Below are 25,414 nucleotides of genomic sequence, written 5' to 3'. Positions count from 1 at the left end.
TTATGTTCCAATGTTTCTTAGACAACACGGAAGTCTTTAAAGCAGTCTGCCTTTTCTGAGAATTAACAAGCCCATACTGTATTGAAAGTAATATTTCAACTTTCAAGTAATAAATTGCATGGAACAGTCCTCCCTTGAAATTAAAAACACCATGGCTTTTTATTCCTTATACTTTTCAATTTGTTCACGGCAACACATTTGTATTTTATAATGCATCGCTTTTCACTTATCCCTCTAAAATGTTTATCTCAAATCAGTATCACAGGATACATTTGGGATATTTTACAGGTCATCATCTTGTTCTGTATGATGGGTTTTACGCCTGCTTGAACCTAAAACAACATTAAGTTCTCCACATTCCTTCCTCACATCTTGTTTATCGTCCCATTCGAAATCATTGCCCGAAAATAATATCAAGTAATTACATAGTAAATCTTCCCGACCTCAATTCTGTCTCTCCTGTGTGTGAAATATTGACATAGCCATCCCATCCGCGTTATAGAACCACCGGGATATGTGCCAATCTTTAAGCTATTCTTTCACTCTCATAGAGAAACATATCCAGGCTTTAGTCGGAAAATGCAACTTGAGAACGGCACGCTATCACAGCACAGCTATCCATGGAAGTCTGATCTGTGCAACTGATTTTACAAAACCGGAAATCCCTTAAGATGATTCAGATGATCGCGGGGATAACTTATTGATCATTTGGCTTTACATAAACAGTGGCATATGTCAGTTAATGAATTGGATCATAGCTCAAGTGTCCACTTATGGAACGTTTGTTTGCAGAACAACGAATGACTTTTGCCCGACATATCTTTAGATAATGTTATTCATTAATTGTTTGTCTTACTAAAACTCGATTTACATTAACATCACCAAACCATATGATAATAATATTGAATGATTTGTCTTTATTTTTAGATCATGTTCTTCAGAGCCCTCCAGACACACCTGTCCCTCCTGCCGAATCAAGTTCATCCTCTGAGGCTGGAGTTATTTACACTCGATGGGGAAAAACAACTTGTCCTAGCACATCTCAACTAATATATCAAGGTGAGTCTGGATATCTAGACAATGATATGTGACAATATGAGATGTAATAAAACCTGTACTTTTGAAGCACCACATTTCAAAACCGGAAAAAAAAAATGTAAACCAGTAACACAAGAAGCAACCTCAATCTGCCAAATGTTCATCAAGCAGAGCTGATGCGATTTTTTGGTCACATGTGAAAGTAGCGGAGGCAACTTAAAGCCTAAAAGTATGATTGGATTAGTTGTGTGATCGTGAGTGATTGACACAATCTGTATGATTGTGACTGATTGGACCAATCTCTATGATTATGAATGATTGGACCAATCTGTATAGTTGTGTCTGAATGAACAATTTTATGTGATTTGGGCTGAGTGGACAAATCTGTATGATTTTGACTGATTGGACAAATCTGTATGATTATAGCTGATTAGATCAATCTGTATAATTGTGACTGATTTGAGCAATCTGTAAGATTTTGATTGAGTGGATCATTTTGTATCGTTCTGACTGGTTCGACTAATCTCTGTGATTGTTCATGTAGAAAACATATTTTCAATATTTTTTAAGCTTATAAATCTTTAAAAAGATTCCAATTCTACTCAGTCATGTTTATGTTGTGCTAAAATTAGATCGTTCTGATAGTTGAAAAATCAATATTATTCTAGCTTTACCAAAAGTAATTGTATAGGTTCCACGGTTTTTGCATTAAGATCCTAATTGGGTTTGCTTACTTAAATTATTTAACTAATTTTCAGTACTGATTGATGCCAATACATGTACAACTGTAATTGCATTGATTCTCTATAGACCTTGTGCATGGATACTGGTAATTACTGTCCACAATGCTAGATCTAGAAATCAAATTTGCTCTATTCTCTCTATAGTGCAATAACAACCTCATGTTAACTGCTTCAATATTGTTTTCATGGTTTTCTGAGACCATGCTATACTTATGATGTTGTTTTCACTTGTTATAGGTGTAATGGGTAGTGGTAATGATCGTAGCCAAAAAGGATCTGGAGTTAACTATCTTTGCTTGCCCCTGGAACCAACTTTCGCTGACCCCCCAAACCATGCTAGTGGTGCTAGTATATATGGTGTTGAATATCAGCAAACCCTTCCAACATCTCCAGATATCTTTGAAAGTGAAGCTCCTTGTGCTGTGTGTCTGTCTCCAGGCAAGCAGTCTGTTCTAACAATCCCTGGAACCAACACCTGCTTAGGAAGCCAAGGTAAGGATGATGTTAATTCCATTAAAATGGGTATAGGATCAATCGAGTATGAACATTCTGGAAAGACCAAAGTGTAAAAAAAAGATGAAATGAGAATAGGGTGTAAACAAACTACAACTATTGGGATATAAAAGATCAAATTAATCGTATAGTTCAAAGCAGTTTTGAAAGAAGGTAATACTTCTAGGTAACAATGTAAACAAAAATCAATTTTAAGATAAAATACTTTCTACATACAATATCCTATCGCCGACATAAACAGGATACATTTTCATTCTGATATGAAAAGTCGAAACGTCAGCATAATAGTCAAAATCTGAAAATAGGTATATGTAATTTCGACAAGTGTCAACCTATTATTTCAAACATTCAAGAAGGTGTAGTAGAACTATTTAAATAAATCGTCAAATGCTTTATTATTATTATTATTATTATTATCTATCTATATATATATATGCAGGTGTGTGTGCGTATATGCGTGTACGTGTGTGTGTGTGTGTGTAGGGCAGTCCATGTGTGTAAACGTGCGCAAATTCAACGAGCATAGGCAATCCGTTGAGTTGCAATTTTTATCCCAAAATTTGGGCATATGAACTAAAAACCTACCAAGTTTGAAGTAAAGGAGCCTTGAATTTTACAGACCACATGACCTATGACATTTTATGTAAATGAACATTTTTGTTCACACAGATACATGTGTGTATACTATTCAGGCTGAGTACCCCACTATTGTTGTCTCTTTTCTTCAAATCCACTCACCCTAACGTTGACAATAACCCCTAACAATAGATCTAGTCTGAGAACGTGGTGATTCTTTTCAAATGACGAGGACTTGGAATTCCTCACTCAACAAGTGCACACATGCACAGTGCCTTTTGACCCGCATCTCAAATATTAAGGCCATATTAATTTTATTATTGGATTATGTATAATATGTTGTTTTCCGTCGTGATACTATCTTTCATGACTATATCAGTGCCAATAATCCTGTAATCTTGTAAACTAATATAAAAATTAATAATTTCCTCCCTCTTTTCCCCTTTTATATACTTTAAGGAAAAAGACATGAGAATATTCGTAGTTCTTTCGTATGAAGATGCTAGCAGAAAATTATTTTGCCAGGTAACAAATCTTTATATCAATATATATTGCATTCAATATTATATCAATACCACGTGAATCAAGTTTATGATAAACTTTGATCTCGTAAAATTGAATAACACAAACTAACATGTACAGACTTTCTATAATCAGCAATCGAACAACGGGTAACGACTGGGGAAGTAAAAGCAAACTTAACCAAGGCAGCACTTAGCTATTTCTTCTGCTTATTTATTTCTTTATTGATTTATTTTAAATTGTCAGTAATATGAGATGAATAATTCGTGACAGAAATCGGGACAAATGTAGATTGAATGCTTCAAAATACAAACTTATCAATGGCATTGTCATGAAGTTTATGTTTATTTTTTTATATAAACCATATATTGTGACATTTAGTGATACTCCCAGATTAGGGGTCCGGAGAAATATGGGTTGAGCCCGGTAAATATCGGATTAATATAATTGCTTTATTTTCATTGCCATAATATACTTCAGGTTTATATAAAGAGTGCAAAGCCCTAGGGGTCCCGTTGACATAATTTTCCCCGGAGTCTGTTCTGGCTCTCGATAACACATAGCATATAGTCTTATATTCCCTTTTGAGTGATATAATATAATAAGTCCTGTCGTAAATAGACATTAATAATAAAATTCATAAGGAGAATCAACCTTGGAATGGTTTTTGTTGTTTTTTTCTTCGCTAATGCATGCTGTTCAGGTTTATCACCAACAACTGTATGGTAAAGGATTCGTCTGGGTACTGCCTGGATGGTATAGCAATCAATGGTGGCGAAAAGACAAACTGGTCGAAGGATGTACCTTCGATCAACTAGAAACGGCTGTTGTGGAGTCTATGTACATCTCTGTAGAAGCTAGCAACTTCACAACAAGTCCAGATGACGACCTTATTGCGGGAATTGTAAGAAATTGTCATATTTATAACACAATATCAAACAAAACTGATTCTATTCATTTCTTTTTCCTGCCCTTTTGTTTTTGTCAAAATTGTTAAATTACCAAACCTATGTAAGTATTAATCCCAATAGATTTGCGCAAGATCAATTAAGAAGTTGTATTCAAGATGTGTTATATATATATACATATTAACAGATGTGATGGGAAGAAAATCGACCATTAATCGAAATCGTTCAATTAATCTGCTTTGTAAAATATGAAGATATTTAAATATGTTCACTAGTGTACATACATGACGAGAAGCGGAGGGACAGATGGGGGGGGGGGGGGTGGGAGAGGGTCAAGTGGCACCACCATCTCTGCTATGGGTTTAAATGGGAGGTGTCCCCTCCCTTGATAAATGTTTGTAAAGTTTTGAAACCATTTAATTACTGCTTAGGTTTATTCTGGCATGTTATGCAGCACCTAATAGTGTACGTAATTTAACGTGGGTCGGGCTGCATTAGTGGGAGGGGCGGATATACATATATAAATATATATTTCCATAATGCACTTTAGAAAATATGAAATCTTTAGAAATGGGACACGGTGACCTCAGATTGCCCACGACTTTCTGACCTGACTCTCGCTGCCAAGAATTGTAGAAAAAACAAGCAAATTTTTTACTTTTTAAATTGAGTACATTCATACAGTCATTATGTTCAGTGATACATGAAGATAACTTATATGAAACACTTTGTCTTTGATGGAGATATTATTATAATTGATTTCATTTTTACCTGCTACTGTGTTTTGTTTGCTTTTCCTGTTTGTTTGCATAGAAAGCAAAAGATTACGAAAGAGAGTTACATCTGGTAAGAAAGAAGCTAGAAGAATCTGGCTATGATGCACTCTGGGCTGTTGCTTTGGCCCTGAATAAATCGCAAAATGATCTAGCATTAGAAGAACGTCGGCTTGAGGATTTCACCTACGATGACAACATCACAGGTACTGTTATGTTCGAAGCCATGGAGTCGACAATATTCTCGGGTGTATCGGTAAGTAAAAAGGGGGATAAGGGGAGGGTTGTTAGGAGAAGTGAGAACAGGGAGAGCGATAAAAGGAATGATTCGAATATCCCTCTTCATTTCTTGAAATAAGAGGGCAGGAGGGGAACAGAGCGTCGAGAATATTGCACCCTCATCCCGGATCCTTCGCTTACAAATCAGCCATGTATCATTTTGAAAAGAAAGACAGAGTGAATTATAGCTGGCCGTATGTTCTTGCAGTATATCCAGCTTGTACAGTTATGTCTACTGCTTGATGATACCTTTAATGATGACAGTTACCATGGTAACAATCCATGCTTGCAGTATTGATATGGGAAATAGGTGTAATATAATGCAAATCTGTCTTACCCAAGTGTCCTTTTTGTTTTTGTCATTTGTTGTTTGCTATTTTTGGGACATACTAAATATTTCGTGTTGTCTTCTCTCTCTTTAGGGTCAAGGTTCCGTCGCTGTCGAAGACATACTAACTATTTCGTGTTGTCTTCTTTCTCGTTAGGGGCCAGTTTCCTTCGGTGGCGGTGATCGAAAAGGAGATACAAATATTGAACAACTTCAAGGTAAACATCATCACTAATATAATGTATGTATATAAAAGTAAATATATTCCAACTCTGCACCCAGCTTCCCGCAAACCTCCAAGATATAATATAACAGAAGTGTTATCCTTTACGAGGTACACAGCACAACTCACATCGTCCCCACCCGTGCACTTCCCTGACACTTTTTGATTACATATGGCAATATCTGAGTCAAGTAGGCCTATACGTTTATTGTATATCGTATGCAGTGACGTAAGTGGCCTAGGACTGGCGTCATATGGCAACACAATGAAACGAACCTACGCAACTTAATGTTATATTCAATATTTCTGTGTGAGAAATATTTCTATACCACTTGATGTTTGTATAAATATTTGATGAATACTAATTATGTTTGTATCTGTTTTATTTCATGGACTAACCTGGTATGTCGATGGTTGCGAGTCCTGTGTAGATACAAAATGAAATATTTACAATCTATTAATACAACGTAATAATTAAGAAGGAAAAAAAAAGCGATATGTTTTTCCATTTTATCATAAGGGACTTGCAGATCAGACTGGGAGTCTTTCCAGTTTTATTGTTACACATTTGTAAATGAAAGTAAAGACTGGCAGAGCGCTCGGCAATTTTGCAGAAATCTAGCCGTTGAAAATGACGCTTATTTGGTCTCAGTTTTGTCGAAGAAAGAAATAGATTTTATCCGTTCCAGTGTACTTCAAGGCGAATGGTAAGAAGGCTTCACAACACCGATACTAAGAAATACCCAACATAATTTCATGAATTTTCATGCGTTTCCAAAGCTCCCTTTGAAAGTACCGTTTACTCTATTTTCTTTGCAAATTTTAACAACAAACATTGTAACGATTCTTTTAATAATTTCAAATTATTAGTAACAAAATTTAAGATTTGACCTGGAATGTTGGCAAATTCATTTGTGTATTAATTGTCCGTGAATAACTCGTATTGTTTTCTGTTGATCACCTTGAGTATCCCTGTGATTGTAGTTTTTCACTGTATCGGTCACTGCATTAATAAACACAACACCAATCCATCAGCTCTCCGTATTTCTTTTAATAAAAACCAACGTGTTATCATAGCAATAAAGCCACATACTAATAAGTTTCATTTAATGGCAAAATGGCCACATTTTATCATTTTACTATGTTGTTGTAAACGTTATCAGTTTGGGGCTCACATATTCTAGAATGTCAAATAGATGGTCACTCATTTTCGACCCAAAGTTCTCCCACCCTGCCCCAGGAGTTAATTGGCTAATTGGAAATTCCTTAATGATAAGGTTCACCTTAGCTGGTTATAACCCCAAATGAAAATAGCTCTGAAACTTTCAGTAAATTTAGTAGATATTTGGGGCCACCATACTAATGGCATCTAAAGCTGCTTTTTGTGTTGGGTTCTAGTTATCGATCTGATAAACAGATCATGTAATATTTTTACACATAATTGGATAACCCCAATAACGAATCTTGTGTTTACAACTATTTGGATGATTAAAGAGTTACAAAGTGTTTTATTCAACACAATTAATGATACACAAAATTGTTCACAACCAATGCCTTGTCATTTAATGCCATGACACGTTATGTCTTGTCTGTCATTGTGCACGACCAATCTAATTTAATATCATGTCATGCAATGCCATACCATGTCATGCTATGTCATGCCATGTCATGTCATGTCATATTCATGCCATGTCATGTTATGTCGTTTCATCTCATGTTATGACATCCCTTGTCATTTTTTATATCATTACACGTTATGTCTTGTCTGCCATTGTGCACGACCAATGTAATTTAATATCATGTCATGCAATGCCATGCCATGCCATGCCATACCATGCCATGCCATGCCATGCCATGCCATACCATGTTGTGTCATGTCATATCATGTCATATCTTGTCATGTTATGTCATGCCAGGCCGTGCCATTCCATATTTTGCAATGTAGTCATAACGCTTTGGTTTCTTCTTGTTTGCAACACTTTAGAAGGTATTCTTACTATCATCACCAGCAATTTCCTCGTGCCATTTTAGTGGACATTATGTTACAGATTAATTTCTATAGCACCTTATCGTCCATTTAACTGTCGAGTTTTGGTACCGTACCTCAGGACTATATGGCAAATTCAAATCAAAATATGCCAAGCTTTTATATAGAGTCTCCTTCTCCAATGCTCTCGCCTTCTTTACAGGGACATTAGACTTACGTTTAATAGTTCGTACGGACGGATAGTGTGGGTGGACACGAATGAGAAGAACGTCACCGTTGAGCCAAATGATAATAGCGAGATAGATGAACTGGCTACATGTCCCATTTGGAATATTTCTTCGAACAAGTGGAAATCAGTACACTGTAAAAAGAAAATGCCGTTCATATGTAAAATGAGACCAGGTTTGTTGATATCGTCTTTATTATGTCTTTCAGAGTATTGTTTTCTCCCTCAGACGACTTAGGTTTAGTTTTTTGTATTGTCATTTATGAAAAGGAAAATAAGTGTATGATTTTTAATAAGGAAACGAACCTCTTGTAAGCTAGGATTATGTTGAAGAAATTCAGACCAGAGGTGATGTTATTACATGAAGTGGACCTATCTAAAAGATGATAGATTTGGGTCAAATGTGTTCCCTCTGAAACAGCCTGGTAGTATTGTACGGTATGGTTTGTGTTGCATAGGCAAATGTGCTAAGAATTGAATTCGACGATCGTGTGAGGAGGAGGAGGAGGAGGAGGAGTAAGGGAAGCTCCCGGGGGGGGGGGCGAGGTGACTCTATGAATCTGACCTTACCACAAAATCGAATATAAGTTGTTTGGAAGTTGTTCGATTGGACATCAGCCACCTAGTATATGCAAAAGAACTCGCTCAGTGTCTACCTCCAACTACACCCCACCTTCCCCACCCACTCCTTATTTAACCAACCCCACCCCTGCCCACTTCCATCCAACCCTTGCTTCCCGGTAAATAAAGTTGGCTGTATATGTAGCCCTGATTAAAGTCTCTAACCAATATTCTTCTTTCATCTGACATAGCTGAAAGCAAATTTATTTACATGTTTGAATCACCTTAGTTACGAGGAATATGAGTACGTCGTCGAATTTTCTTTCTATTTTCTTGAAATTCTAGATTTTAAAGAGAAACTGATAGTCACCCTCTCACAGAGTAAGGATGGTACATTGCAACCCACTTGGCATAGTGACTTTACCTGGTATAGTAAGTTATTGCCTATACGCACTCAATTTAGTATATGCTCGGAGACAAGAAGAAGATTGACATCTACTACGTCCATGCGATTGTGAATACTAAATACAACCGTGTGTTATCCAAGCGTTGTATTGTATGCTTATTGCACGAATTTGTAGAAGACTGCCATACGAAATATCATAATTAATTATCTCAAATAAATATTTAAGAGTAATTGAAGTTGAAAATACTGGGAGCGAATATTTGATGATAATTGTATTCAGTTCATCGCGAGTGACAGAGGGAGAGGTGGAGAGAGAGAGAAATGATATTATAGTAGGGACCTTCATACCTGACATAAATGATTTTGTAATGGATTTTAATGTTGTCCCTTGCTCGCAATGACAACGAAAAAAATTTGTTTCACAAAACGAAAGCCCATGGAAGCGATTTATGATTAAAACCTTACATTACCGGTGCATATTTTCAAGCAAATCCATTGGGTTGTCAAGATTAACTATAGAGTAAACCCATATTCCGCTTAAATATGTGTTTTCTTCAACAATCAAACATTAAGGCGGTTGCAATTTGTATGATTCGACTCTGCACTAAGCTAAAGTAATTGTTATCTCCGATTTCATTAAAATAGGGTTCTGTGTCTCTTGGTGACGTTTATGAAAGAAGTATATTTGAGTTCATAGATCTATACATAACGGCAGAAAAACAGGATGATCCATTTTAATTTTTTTTTCTTTTGGTTAAATATCTACATACAGATGACGAGATCCCAGCTGATAGAACACCGGCAATGGAGGTGGGGCTTACTCCGCTCGGATTTGCTGTCGTAGGAGGGATAGCGTTTCTTGGCATTTTAATGGCATTGGCATTTCTCTTGTTTAACATCCTTGCTCGGAAGCACAGGTAAGATAGTGTTTAGAAAGTTCACATACTTTCTTTTAGCCACAAAGGATTTATTCATATATACATAAAATTATTGTTGTATATAATTAATATCATCTCTTCATATACCGCTATTTTTGTTTAAGTGATAAGAATCAAACAAAGGATTGATATAAACCATTAAGCACCGATGAGCGGAAATCATCATTAATGTCTTGAAGAATGACTTTAGGTACAAAAATCAAATTTGATAGAACATTAAAACACCACTATCAGTCCAGGTTCGATTCTTATAGCCTGCTCTCTTAAAATGAGAGACTGAAATTTCAGTCTAATCGACTGAAATTTCAGTCTAATGATGGATGGGATAAGGGATCAGACTACTTACACTGAATTTCAGTCTGAAATGTAAAGACTGAAGGTCAGTCTTAATTAGACTGAATACTCTGCAGTCTAATAGACTGAAAATCAAACCACTTTAGACTGAACAGTCAGCAGTTTAGACTGATTTATTGCAGCACCAGTCTTAATTAGATTGAATACTTTCAGTCTATTAGACTGATATCAGACTGAACAGTCGGTCCTTTAGACTGAATTATTACACATCACAGCTATACTGTCAATCTTATAAACTGCAAATCCTGGATTGAACAAGCTTTTCTATTGATCCTCCGTGTTAGCTTAGTGCTGGAATTCTTCAATATAGATGCATTTAAGGCCATCAAAGACAACATTCAATGATCTGTTAATGCAGGGGAATTTACTGAAAGGTGCTACTTCATGGAGTGACTTCGCCTTCACATCCAATCATGTTAGGCTATAAAGACCAGAAAATCGGTGTGACAGTCACACACAAAGTACATTAAAAATGGTATTCCATCAAGAAATATAATTGTCAATATCCACCGAACAGTAATTTTATTTCCACTAACCCACTAATATATTCTTATATAATTTTCGTTATCATATTAAAAAAAAACAGAAATCAAACAATAATATTCTGAGGGATGTTCAACACAACATGTTATCTTTCCAACAAACGTTCAAATTAAAAAGATACTTTACATAACAGTGACATATTTTCAGTTCAATATTAATCTGTGAAATTTCTGCTGGAATTGGGCCATCTAAAATGTTCTTTATTTTTGTTGTTGAAAAAAAAGGATTAGGTGAGCTGAGAACAGATCAGTGGTGTCGTTAATGGGTGGCCTGGGGAACCCCTCCCCCGAGAGGGAATTCACAAATAGACATATCACCAACCAAGATTTATATGTCTAGCAACACCACTGCAACAGAAAGCACTTTAAATTCTTTGTATATTACCACCAGGTGGTAATACCCTGGAATTCATTGACAACACAGCTGTAAATTGAGTCGTTATATACCCAGCTGATCCCATCTCCCAATCTCACTGAACTTTAAATTTTCCACTGTAAAGGATATAGTAACTATACGATCCTGCCTTTACAAAAGGGATAGGATGGAAACACAACGATAGTACAATGGATCTGGTACATTGCCCTTTTTCCAGTTGTGAATCATTAATGTATAGTAGCAACAATTTCTTAGAATGATTTCAAAATGGGGAAAACATATGACAAATTTTCAGCAGGTTATTTATAAAATATTAGGAATGGTTAAACTATATATCAGTGCCGTTAACATTTAATACTTTGTGTTTCAATGATATAGATTGGCGATTGCTGAAAGTCATTATCCAGCACACACAAAACAACATATTACAAGCAGTTAACAGAATGGCACTAACTTCATAATGGCTATTAGATAAACATGAATTATTATATACTGCATTCACAATTTCATGATATGGCATTCATATAAAGCAAATTTGTATGCAAAAACAGCACATGTGACTATTATACCACCCTCAATTATTTCTTAACTTTCTGATAGTAATCATGTATAGTGATTTTGATTGGGATTTCAATCAAATTTTGAAGTTTTATAAATTATCTGACGTGAATCATTTAATGTCGGGCTCAAGCTGAAAAAAAAAAATGTCACTCAAATTCGACTAAAAAATAATGAGGAAAGGATATTCTCAAATGGAATTTTCTACAGTTACTGAATTTATAATAATCAGGTTACTTGCTTTTCATGGCACAAGTTATGGAATATTGTGCATAATAAATAATATTAGCTTAATTAATTGCTTAATTAAATAAACCTTCAACATAGTGAGTGCAGTGAAATGTGGGAACATTAAAGTAAACATTAAAATAACATGCTCGAAAAATCATACAACAAATTTTTTTTGGCAACTAGGTGTTTGTTTAATTACATTCATAATTAGATCAGTATCATTAAAAAACATTTTTGACAACCAAAAATCAATGAAATATTTATTTCTGGAGCCCTATTCATATAAAACTGTTGGTAAACTCAGGGTAATCAATTTAACATTTTAGGGTATGTGTTAGTTACTCCTTAAAGGCATTGAAGACTTGTCCCAAACAGCATGCAGCCATCTGAAAAAGTTAACTTTCTGTTGCTTGCAAGTGATGTTTGTTCGTGTCGCTAACAAAGACAGACAGTAATGAAACGTGATGCCTTGATATCTTTAGCTGGACCTGAGATGTTCATCGCTGTATCGTTTATACACTGTGATGTGGGTATTGACCGCATCTGTATGTACTGACTGTACACTAGTGTCTAATTACCAACGGTAGCAAGCTGTGTTTGTATTTTCTGGGATCGATGGCAGTGTCTAACACTTCTGGTCACACCTCATTCGAAACTAGGTCAGATTACCGGCATTAGACGTTCTTTTTGCGCGAGCCATATGCACACCCTTTTAAAGTTACTCCACGCTGACAGACGGGGTTCCGGACTACAGAGCAATAAAATGTAACATTCACTCCTTGAAATTACTCCATGCTGACTGCCCTTATTGATGTGGCAAGTATACGGACTAGAGACTTCACTTCTGTTGGTTGCAAAATTCCATAAACCATGGAAGCATGGAACTCACAAAACTAGTGTTGTAGAGGGGGTGTATAGTCTATGTTAAATGTATGTTCTACGCCTCTGTCCCTGCTGAAATGGCCAGTTTATCTGCCACAATGAAGAATTGTTTGGGGTTCAATTCTGGTCTGAGAGATACGATGAAAGGCTGCCAATTATGTCCTTGTCTGCCCTGTGCTGCGCTCTCAATATCTGTGCCCTCCTGTCTGGTGAAGATAAAAATAAATGTGATAAAGGACAAGCAATATGGTATGAATCAAAACATTCTTATAAAAAGATATATTGAGAGGTAGAGTTCGATGTGGACTAGACTAGAATAATATTTAGGAGAGAATGGAGAAACAAAAACATGACTGGCATTGTACGAAGGAGATATATCAATTCACGATAGGCAGCAATATGTCATCCATGGCGGGTGAGATGTGTTATGTGAAGGTGGATTCAAATTCAACCTAACATTTATGGGTTATCATGTTGATTTTGGAAGGTACATGGTTACCAAGCAAGGTTTGTTGTTAGTTTTTTTCAGAAATTTCTCTTTTTAAGGATAAATTGTTCATGACATCTCCTGATTCCATTACATCAGCATAGAAAACCAGTGAACAAGGAATATGATTTACATTTTAGCCTACTGATTTCACTAATATGTCTATCTGCTTGTAAAAGAAATTGATTTCATAAGATTAGTGATTGAATGGTAATTTTACTGTAAAATCTTACAATAAAGACTGATGGCCCACTATATGTTTAATAAAATAACAAAAGCATACCAATTCTTTTCCAGTTTCCACGTGATTTAAATACAATAGTAATGGTTTAACAGAATCGTGTTAGCTTCATGCTGTAATGGCTGTAGCAGTAACTACATTTTTCAAATAATTAGGTGCTTACAATCTATGCATAATAGTACTGTGTTTTGCAATTTCTTGAGCATTATTATGTTCAAGTTTTTGTTATGAGGTTAACCTAGCCTAGATTCATTTTGGACGATCGAGTACATATTGCAGTCCTGACAAGCGTGCTTATTCGCCCGACGATTGGGTACATATGCAGGACAGGCGGGCTAATTTGCCCGACAATCTGGTACCGTGATAGCTTCATGCTGTAACTACATTTGTCAAATAATTAAGGGTGCTTACAATCTATGCATAATAGTACTGTGTTTTGCAATTTCTTGAGCATTATTATGTTCAAGTATTTGCTATGAGGTTAACCTAGCCTAGGCCTAGGCTAGATTCATTTTGGGACGATCGAGTACATATTGCAGCCAGGACAAGCGTGCTTATTCGCCCGACGATCGGGTACATATGCAGGACAGGCGGGCTGATTTGCCCGACGAATCCGACGATCGGGTACATATGCAGGACCAGCGTGCGTATTCGCCCGACGATCGTGTAAATAGGCCCCACCAATTATAACAATAGCCTAAGCCCCATTTGCTATAGTACAGCCTAGCTAGGCCTACCTCACGCACAAGCCTAGAATAACTAACGTTACGAACTGCCAAGCTTTTATTCTGTATTAATTGGAAAACAACAAAAAACATACATACATACCCTCGAACACTGTTATCACTTCTTCGTGGAAACCTTTATTTGTAAGAAAAGTTCTTAAAGACTCAGCCATTGATAATTTATAACCTTTACTCTAGCTTAGACATACGGTCGTCTGTCTCGTTCATGCCTAGCTGTGTGTACGGCGTGCGTACGTACAGTACAGCGAGTACCTGGCTAAGCGAAGAATATAGTATGTAGTATATATGTACACAAATTGTAGCGCTCGTTGTCACTTATTTTTGTGCGGCGTATTTGCAAGTTTTCTGATGACGTAGGCGCATTTCTATTCTCTGATTGGATACATTTTTCAGTGGAATACAGAGACGGAAAATGGTAAGATGCCATGCCACATGTGATTAGCTGATTGGTTAATACAGTCAGTCCAAAACAGCGACTGAACGGTGTAACTGATAATATAGTCTAAGTAGGTGTTTCTCAGTCTAAGCTCAGTGTATAACACTGAAAAAAATTTCAGTCTCACAGAAGACTGAATTCTTCAGTCTAACATTTTAAGAGAGTAACACTTGTCAGTTTTGAGAAATGTGCCTTGAATCTAATATAAGTCGTCAACTGAAGTGACTGGACTGTTAAGCCTAATATACAGAGACCGTTAGGTCAGTTCATCATCAGATGCAACACTAAACGCAATGGGAAAACAATACTTTTAAAAGAAATGATATGTTTACAATACATTACAAATTTGTCACAAGCAAATGTGTCGGATAGCATCCCACAGTGCTCTCTTATATACATGAAGTTAAAAGAATATGTTTGGGCTGAGTTATTAGAAGTTATAAAACAATAGACTACATGAAAAACGTTGACCTACACTGAGGAACCGACGTCATCATGAGTGAAGTCTGTTAAAGGAGCATTCCAGAATTTAAATATATTTTGAAAGTGAATATCTTGAAAACCTGCATAGCTATAGAAAGAGCAAAATGTTTCTTTTTCTCTTGTTTTTGAACTATGACACATAAAATTCTGTCACTAAAGTCACCCTTTAAAGGAGTATTCCATATACTAAATTTATTTTACAGCTTAATATCTTGAAACTATCGGAAAAGCTATAGAAACATTACTAGCACTGTCTGTCGTTCTTTTATTTGGACCGTGACACTTTAAGACTAACATTCTGCCTTAGCTTTACAGAAAGATAATCTATCTAGCTCCTGAATATGTCAACAAGTACATATATTCCCATCATGAAAATCCAATGAAACTTCAAGCAAAGATTGAAACGAAATCTCACATAGTTTTATCATATTGTTAATATTTTAAAGAAAATAACAGTTTACCAATTGTGTGTTAACCATTTCAATATAAATTAATAATCATAATAATCATAAGGAGAAGAAGAATAATTTAACATGTGTAGATTTATTTAATGGAAATATATCAATATTATTGAGATTAGTAGTTTATTCATGTATTCAATTTCTCTCCAATCTCTACACGTAACATAGATTCGTTAAGCTTTCTAGTCCTCGATTAAACAACGTTATAATAGTCGGGTGCATCCTCGTCTATCTATCCGTGTGTTCGCTCGGTTTGAATCTTGACTTTCAGAACGGAGAAAACAGGCACTTCAAGCAATTTTGCATGGTAAGAATACATAATGTAAACATAAATTCATAGTTTATTAGGTATCTTAGCCGGAAGAACTATAAAGTGCCATGTCTCTCTCTCTAACACAACTATAACAAAGTTATGCTTCGTAAAACCTGGGTCACAAAATCCTGGTCACAACTATGAGTTTTAGCTCGCAATATTCGTTTCCCACTAAACTGATAAAGTTCTACCCGCCTTCGACCTACGTCCACATGTGGTAGCTCATGTTTAAGCCATTAGGACAACCTATAGGCCGCTATGTGTAGTTTGACACGTAGTATTGTCGCCTGCTATTTGCATAACGGCAATTAAGACGTTTCAAGCGACCACGTCAGCAACGCCGATTCAACTCACGATTCGAGCTCCTGATATCGTAGTGCGCATGCAGTAAATTGGCCTGTTTACCTGCATATGCTACACGGAACTGTTGTACGCCGTTGTACCCCTAAGTTAACTGAATTCGTACAGATAATGAACGTGCATTTGTAACACTATATCAAACACAATCAAACAACATCAAAAGGTTTGTAGTCAGTTAGGTGTCTATTGCTCGGGGAACAGCCGTAACCTAGGTTACGAAACATTGATTGCCTAGAACAATGGTATACTATCAAAATTATAGTATCATTGTAATATGCACACATGTTTGCAATTCAATATGATTCTTGCTTAAAGTTTCTATATATATATATATTTATTCATATATATATATATATATGTATATATATATATATATAAGTATATATATATATATTATGTATAAATATATATATATATATATATATATATATATATATATATATATATATATATATATATATATATATATATATATACAGCTCAGAGTATGGCTTCTTTCTGTTGGCTTCGTCCTTGGCTTTGGAGCGATATTCAGCAAGACTTGGAGGGTTTACAAAGTCGCTAGTCTGAAAGGAGGCATACGACCTGTGGTAAATTACAATGATCTTTTACTTGCCTTAATGATCTCATCCCCCACATGTAATGTATAGGGGGATGAGATATTGTACTTCACCCAACATCAGCATGGTTGTTTGATTACATGCGTGAGTGTGTATGTGTGTCAGTGACCATGTTAACTCGTGCCTGCTTGATTGATGACGACAGAGGTCAAACGTCAAAACACCTAAAAATTGATGTTTAGCCATTTTCTACTTGTCAACGTGTAATAAACAAGCATTGAGCCTCACAATATGTAGATAAAGATGAGACGAATTTTAAAATAGGACAGATTTAGCGTTGGGTCAAAGGTCAATTGAGGTGAAATTTGGAATAAATTGTGCGAGAAAGTGTGTCCCGTACTCATTACTAGCACTGTTTCGTTCTTTAATTTGGATCGTGACACTTTAAGACTAACATTCTGCCTTAGCTTTACAGAACGATAGACTACCTATAGCTTCTGAATTTTGTACATATTAGGCTATAGATAATTGTAAAGAGCGGTTTGTTTCAAATTATGATAAATGTAATTCGAACCTCTTCTATTCTTATATAGCATAACAATGTTGATTCATTAACTAAGCTATTCAAGTTCCTTTTCAAATTATGAAGAAACAAATGTCGAAAATATCAATAAATTTCTTTTCCTACCATTCACAATAAGATTGATAACCACGATAACTATTATGGAGTGACGACAACGGATAAAATATTTGGTTATTTTAAATGAAAGAATCATAAGTGATTAATAATTGTATTGCATCTCATTTTTTTATTTAATATTGTTATAACGCATGTCCTTTTCATTCCAGAAAATTAAGGACTCTGCATTATTCACTAAAGTTGGTATTCTATTGGCACTTGATTTGGTCGTTCTGTCAATATGGCAACTATCTGACCCTCTTCGTCACAAGTTACAAGTACGTGAAATTGAATGTTTGTTGTTATCTGTCCTTCCGTCCTATTCTTGTGATAATAAAAACAAAATGAATGACATGATTATTCCGGTAAAAAACAAAACAAACTGATTTGATGAATATAAAAATAGTCATTCTGGCAAGCTTTTACATCATTTAGCATACTAGCCTAACAGCTTTACACCACATCTTATCGAACATGTTTTCTTTGTATCTTTGTTTGTTCCTTTCTTTCTTTCTTTTCTTCAAAAATTAGTAGCTACAATAATGTTATATCGAATTGTATACGTATATATATGTAGAGAAACTATCAGCTTCATACAAATTGCTGAAATTGATGTCTGTCTCTCTTGTTCGTATTACAGAACATTGATCTGGAACACTACGTTTATACTTGTGACTGTCAGCATGCTGCTTTATGGAGTGGGATTTTATTCGTTTACAGGGGTCTCATACTGGCATTCGGTGTATTCATTGCTTGGCAAACTAGGGATGTGAGTATAGCATATGGTAGCGACGCCTCTTCCACTAATCATCTCAACGTTGATGCTCATATGGGTAGTATTTCTGCTTTTACCGACAGGTGACTATACTAGCTCTAAACGATAGCAAAGGTATCGCCCTCTGCGTGTATAACACCACAGTGTTATGTGGTGTTGGTGTTGGCACTGCAGTCATCCTAGCAGACTCACCGACAGTACAAAACGTATTCTTATCACTCATCATGAACTTCTGTGCGACCTTCGCGCCCATCGTCATTTTCGTTCCTAAGGTAACTACTTTCCTGAGATTTCCATCAGTTTTTCCTTCCAGCAGAACTTTGTCAGTTTATGTAACGAATCCATTTCTGCCAACCTGACGCATGATTTTAATTGATTAATTAAGTAAGAAAATACCCAAACCCTTGCTCCTGTAGTTATGTTATCGCCGCGGAACCCATTATGTTAATATATGATGCATGGTACGGCCAAAACTGGGACACCCGAGCATAAAAGTATTTACTAGTTTCCGATCTTGAGGATACGTAGCGACACGAAATTGCTTCGTTTCCTTCAAAAAAGAATTTAGATTCGAGTCCCTTGTAATAGACTCTAGTCCCTTGTCATTGACGAGAGTCCCTTGTGGTTGACCAGAGTCCCTTGAGATTGACTCGAGTCGCTCGTCTTGGACAGAATTCCTGGCATAGGTACAAATGATTCCAAAGCAAGCCAAGTGCTTTTGAGTTCAGACTCGAGTCATGTTACCAGAATATGTGACTCGATTAGACCCGAGTCCTATCCAGTGACTTCAATTATTAAAAGACTGACGTTCTCACATAACCCCTGCCACGGTGAAAGACACATTCAATGGAAAACAATGAATATAGCCACTTTTCCTCCGTAATTTATACCAGCTATGGCTAGCAGTAACAAGACATACAAATATGACTTTGGCAAATGCGTTGGCTAAATATATTAGAATTTGTTTAACCTTTCCCTTAATTTTTAACAACAGTTGAATTTAATCTTGTATTATGTACCTTAACAAAAACAATAAGTGCATCAATCACTTTTAATTATTTATTGACTGCGCCTATGTTCTTCGTTTTGTTTAGATCAAATTTGTTTACCATCATCCTCACGCCGACCGAAACATATCCTCAACAACTTCGGTAAGATGACTCCATTCGAAACGTTTTGACTTTTGTCAACATTATTCATTGTTCTATGTTATTGTGTGAAGGGGGGGGGGGTCGGTCGGTAGATGTGTGGGTGTGTGTAGGGGTTTGCATTTGTGCGGGTTATGCGTTTTCCTCATTTGTTTGGGGTGAAAAACAAGGGGATGCATGATTTTATTATGGACTTTAAAAGCTGGAGAGCAACTGCCATTTCTACGGAGTTTACACGGGCTGATGTTAGGAGTAGGGGATGTACAGAATCCCCCCCCCCCCCCAGCCCGTGTCCACCTCCCAGATAAGCCAATTTATCTTTGATTTTGGTTTCATCCTAGGTGACGGTACTACCACATATTCCATTATCCATTACAAAAAAAAAAATATATATTTGATATATCACGTGTTGTCAGTGTTGGCAATTATACGTCACCATTTCTCCATTTCATCGAAACAGGTTACTTCGTTATCACAGAGGCCTGTGAGATCCCATGACACAGAGCCAGGCAACTTGCAGGGCTATGAGACCAAGGAAGGACGACAGCGATCCGGAACTAAAAGAAATATTCAGAAATATCAGTACAAAGAAAGCCCGCGGAGCTCTGACAAGACCACCGACGGCTCAGTGGCTACACAAAAGCAAACGGAAGAGGAAGGCTACAGTCCAGAGAAATTCTCAAAGATTGCGAGCACTTTAGGAAACTTGAAAAGACATCAACGTGAACGTTCCTCTACTACAAACCAAGAGTAACCCGGTTTAGTTTAACCCGAAAAACATATAGTAAATAGCTAAAATAGTTTGAATTATAGGTGGAATGCCATAAAGCTTCAAATTTCAGCATGAGTTATATTTATGGAGAGGGGCTGATCCCCGAGACTTCAACAAGCACAGTAAGAAATTAAACAAAGCTCTATGTTTCAACATTTCGCCGGTTAAGGCTTTATCAAGGAATGAGATGCAAACTACCGACTCCGTGTATATAAGTAAAAACTTTACAACCAATTCCCCTGAGCTGAAACGCCCCAGCGAACAAACTGTATTCGGAGCGCACAGACGGACCGGCAAGAGGCGAAAAGCTTAAATATCCAATTGACGTCCAGCACAGCCATTCATTAAGTTATTACTGGCTTTAATGGTAAGGGCTTCGATTATTTTTCTTTCACTGGTATTGGGTAAGTTGCGATGTAGGATTTGCCAATTGATGTTTTCTTCAGATTTCGGATTTATATTGTGAGTTTGTAGATGTTCTTTTATTCTCGTTCCAATGGTACAACCCGTTTCGCCGATGTATATGGACGAGCAAAGATTGCATTTAATCTTGTAGACACAGTTTTTTTGCGAAACAGTTATTCTTCTTTACAGCGATTTTGCAAGTGTCACAGTTGGGCGGGCAACCCTGTTTGTCACGTGGCGCGGAAAACAAACTCGCTGATGGGTTACCTGTCATAAAGGGTGTTCTCAGATTTGTAATGCCCGATCTGCTGATTGTTGCCAGGCTCTGCCGTTTGATGAACTCGTCCACAAATGGTATATGATATTACGACTATCGAGAAAATAAGGCCCTCTTTGGGCATACGGACGGCAATGAGGGGGTCAAAATCATTCCTGATACGGGGCCATGGAGAGTATCAATGAAAATCCAGTATGTTTGGTCCGTCATAAATATGTTCAGTTAATGCAATTTGACTGTGATTAGCCAGTCTTAGTACAATACTGATATTACGACTATCGAGAGAAAAGCGCCCTCTTTGGGCATACGGACGGAATGAGGGGGTCAATATGTATTCTGTTAGGGAGCCAGAGGTCGTATTTATCAAAATCCAGTATGTTTGGTCCGGCATAAATATGTTCAGTCTATGCAATTTGACTGTAACTAGCCAGTCTTAGTTCAATACTGATATTACGACTATCGAGAGAATATGGCCCTCTTTGGGCATACGGACGGCAATGAGGGGGTCAAAATCATTCCTGATACGGGGCCATGGAGAGTATCAATGAAAATCCAGTATGTTTGGTCCGGCATAACTTTGTTCAGTTAATGCAATTTGACTGTAATAAGCCAGTTTTAGTACAATACTGATATTACGACTATCGAGAGAAAAGCGCCCTCTTTGGGTATACGGACGGCAATGAGGGGGTCGAAATCATTCCTGGTACGGGGCCAGAGGTCGTATCTATAAAATCCAGTATGTTTGGTCCGGCATAAATATGTTCAGTTAATGCACTTTGACTGTAATTAGCCAGTCTTAGTGCAATACTGATATTACGACTATCCAGAGATAGGGCCCTCTTTGGGCATAAGGACGGCAATGAGGGGGTCAAAATGTATTCTGTTAGGGAGCCAGAGGTTGTATCTATCAAAATCCAGTATGTTTGGTCCGGCATAAATATGTTTAGGTTATGTAATCGGCCGCCGGTCTTGATTTATACGAATATTACCACTATCGAGAGAATTTGGCTCTCTTTGGGGATACGGACGGCAATGAGGGGGTCAAAATGTATCCTCTTGGGGAGCCAAGGGTCGCATCTATGAAAATCCAGTATGTTTGGTCCGGCATAAATATGTTTAGGTTATGCAATTTGGCTGTAATCGGCCATGTATGCATACACAAAGGTTCAATTACCTACCAATATGGCCTAACTTTAGAATCCGTACCATATGAATGGGAAAGCTTCCTTCGAATCGGCAGAATAAGGTTAGGGGTTAGAAAGTAGGGTTAAGGAGTAGGTTTAGGGGTTAGGAATTAGGCTTAGAAAGTAGGGAATATGGTTAGGGGTTAGGGACTTAGGGTAAGGAAGTAGGGAATAGGGTTAGGGGTTAGGAAGTACGGTCGATTGGTACGGATTCTAAATTAGTACCAAAAATATATTAAATACAAATTTGGCATTTTGTTTTTGTCCCAATTTGACCGACAATGTATCCGGAAAACTGGCAACCCTGTTCCAACCAAATATCCTGCTGGCAGAATGTCCTGCTAACTTCAGGTGGGTTAGTCTGACTCAGAAAATTTGAAAAAATATGGAAATTTTTGGTAGGAAATTCCGAAGATTGGGCAAAAATACTCATAATAAATTTGGATGGGTCTCTTAGTAAGAATTTGGTCTAAAAAAATCTGGAAAATGGTCTATTTTTGGTCAATTTAACTAGTTTTAGGCAAAAAACGCTAGAATTACCAAAATTAGAAAAAACGTACGCTAGAACCCCAGTAAAGAATAAAAACGCTAGATCTAGTGTAAAAACGCTAACACTGGCAACGCTGATGACAACAACAAATTTCATGAATTTCTCATGGCTATCTTCGTTCTATCAAGTATCATCACAGAAGTTTACGCATGTGCGTACCCATGACAACTTGGATGTAGATTGGTGCATTGAAATCAAAGGGCACTTCAGAATTTAGGTACGTCTCGCTCAAGTACCCTGATCTTGAACGTAGTTCAAGTACAATTTAATAAAAAAAAGTGCGGCCTATAAGATTCACTCACACTTGAACTACCATACAGTGAAGTTGCAACTAATATTAAGTTTATGAGTTGGTTATATGTATGCTACGGAACATGAATCGACAGTGCATACGCACACACTGTACACAGTAAACGATATGCATTTAGCCCCAAGACAATATACGTAGGGCTTAATAGTAGTACACTGCAGTCATATAGCGGATGGTACGTCTTACACACTGTACTGTATATATGAACATGACCAGGATGCGATACTACGGAGAGCGAGACTTGCACAATTTAACAGGCCTACGAGAAAATACATAGAGCCACAGTTAATAGATTATCTTAAACATTTGTGTCCCTCGTGTAAACATACACAACATTTCAAATTCATAACTTTGGGACTGAACCCACTAATGTAATAACTTCTTCGGACTAGAATGGCATTAACCTGGTAGATCCATAACAAAACATGGTTGTTTTAGAAAAGAATCCTATGGTACGCCGATACGGCAACCACTAGCAAATTGCTCATCTAACAACCATAAGGGACGGCGACTGTTACAACATCCACTGGACTGAGATAGTCAAAAGGAACTCACCTACTCCTTATCACACCCTCCTCACCCCCCCCCCCCCCACCTTACCTCCTCTGCCACTCACAGTCTGTGACTATATCGATGGCGACCAGTTACGACTGAGAGCGGGAACGCCCAGGTGTTGCCCTTTATATTGAAGCACAGAAGATACATGGTAAGTTTGTATGTTCCCTTGCTGTACTGATAGATTAATGTTTGAGTTGCTCTATTGGAAAGACAGTTTGTGATCACGTTTTCGAACGCAAGTTTGATCTTCACATCATCATTAGGTGCCAACAATATATACATCCCTGAACAAAGTCTAACAAAAATAGTGACATGTTACAATGCTCCCCATTTACTACTACAGTATGACTAGTTTATAGCTAACTAATGCCAATACATAGCTTATACTAGGCTAACCTAAGCCAGCAGAGTGTAATCTAAACCAATAATTATACCCGGCCGAACCCTAATCTTAGGCTAGCTAGCCGTGCTAAGCTTACCTTAGGTAGTCCATTTTTTCACATTTTGTTCTTAACTTCGGTTAGTTATTGTGTTCAGGAATACAAACCTGATAAAAAGTTAAACTAGTAGTAGTACTACTAGTAGCACTGCAAGTAACACAAACTTCAATCTCTATTGCCACCGAAATTTGGAAGCTTGATAGAACTTTCAAAGCTTGATAGAACCGAGTATGGCAACAACAAATTTCATGAATTTCTCATGGCTATCTTCGTTCTATAAAGTATCATCACAGAAGTTTATTCATGTGTGTGCACATAACAAATTGGATGTAGATTGGTGCATTGAAATCAACAGGCACTTCAGAATTTATACGAATTAATAGGTACGTCAGTTCTTCCATGACGTATGCGTGAACGCTCAAATACCCTGATCTCGAACTCCGAATGAAAACTGGTTTAAGGATGATCACATTTTGATGCAAGTAAATTTGATATCCATCAGTTGAGCATTTTCACGAATTACAATCATCAACATATCCTGGGAATCCATATTCGGTGCAAAGAACTTCTTTAAAGCACTTGGGCGATACCATGATGGTTTGGAAAATTGACCTTTGTTTGATTCCGAAACATGATATTAGCTTGTCAGGATCCTGTCATGTTTAACAACAATTTAGATGTGACACTGCTGCAGACATCGATTAAGATGAAAATTTAAACAGAGGAAAAAGTGTCGATCTGATTACCAATTTCATCAAGTAACGAATTTAGATAGGCCAAGGCTACGATGTTACCTTAAAGGTCAGCAGTATTGGTCCCAAACAGTTTGCTGCCATCAACCCAACGGAAACTTCGATTCAAACCACACTTAGTTTGTGACCTTTAACTTAGCGTGGTGGTACAACGCATTGGAATTTCCCCTTTGTGAGCCCCCTTTATGTAAACAAAACATCTTCCACTGACGATACGGCCTTTGTCAGTTACCATTTCCAATCACACAGTAGCCTACGTATTGTGCAGGGTATACAATTTTCAGTCACACAGTACTGTGCGGTGTTTGCCATATCCAATTACACAATATGTACTGTGCGGCGTGTACGTGTTATGTTCGGTCAACTAGCTGCAGTCACCTGTGTGATTTACAGTATGATGTACTTACACTGTAGTTCCACGGTAATACGGAGCTGAATTCTTTGGCCGAGTCCGTGTTTTTTACTATGCTAAGTAAGTGCGAAAGAATATATATATATATATATATATATATA

The 25,414-nt window shown here is 37.0% G+C and overlaps 2 protein-coding genes across 2 annotated transcripts in view; both read left to right on the top strand.

The window, feature by feature from the left end:
- The window catches only part of LOC139970900 (uncharacterized), a 142,432-nt gene that overhangs the window by 10,287 nt on the left and 106,731 nt on the right, over positions 1-25,414 (top strand). The window contains exons 4-5 of the mRNA XM_071976964.1: positions 928-1,059; positions 2,019-2,273. Coding sequence (XP_071833065.1) covers positions 928-1,059; positions 2,019-2,273 — 387 coding nt within the window. The remainder of the gene's footprint in view (positions 1-927; positions 1,060-2,018; positions 2,274-25,414) is intronic.
- LOC139970895 (gamma-aminobutyric acid type B receptor subunit 2-like) lies at positions 3,293-23,800 on the top strand. The gene is made up of 15 exons (XM_071976958.1): positions 3,293-3,395; positions 4,096-4,296; positions 5,114-5,329; positions 5,838-5,898; positions 6,424-6,610; positions 8,093-8,292; positions 9,023-9,109; positions 9,856-10,000; positions 15,987-16,125; positions 16,971-17,081; positions 17,901-18,008; positions 18,371-18,499; positions 18,589-18,777; positions 19,600-19,656; positions 20,114-23,800. Exons 1-15 carry the CDS (start codon positions 3,339-3,341, stop codon positions 20,405-20,407), a joined length of 2,181 nt encoding a protein of 726 aa, XP_071833059.1. The 5' UTR covers positions 3,293-3,338; the 3' UTR covers positions 20,408-23,800.

The sequence above is a fragment of the Apostichopus japonicus genome, chromosome 8 (genome assembly GCF_037975245.1).
Source record: "Apostichopus japonicus isolate 1M-3 chromosome 8, ASM3797524v1, whole genome shotgun sequence".
Taxonomy (NCBI): domain Eukaryota; kingdom Metazoa; phylum Echinodermata; class Holothuroidea; order Aspidochirotida; family Stichopodidae; genus Apostichopus; species Apostichopus japonicus.
Note: the sequence above shows the minus strand (reverse complement) of the source record. Positions and strands in the feature narration are given on the sequence as shown.

Bases quoted from the DNA above. Each gene is read 5' to 3' on its own strand.
- LOC139970895 (XM_071976958.1), top strand. From the start codon at position 3,339: ATGAGAATATTCGTAGTTCTTTCGTATGAAGATGCTAGCAGAAAATTA. The intron at 3,396-4,095 runs GTAACAAATCTT...CATGCTGTTCAG, and splicing joins GCAGAAAATTATTTTGCCAG to GTTTATCACCAACAACTGTA. The intron at 4,297-5,113 runs GTAAGAAATTGT...TTGTTTGCATAG, and splicing joins ACGACCTTATTGCGGGAATT to AAAGCAAAAGATTACGAAAG.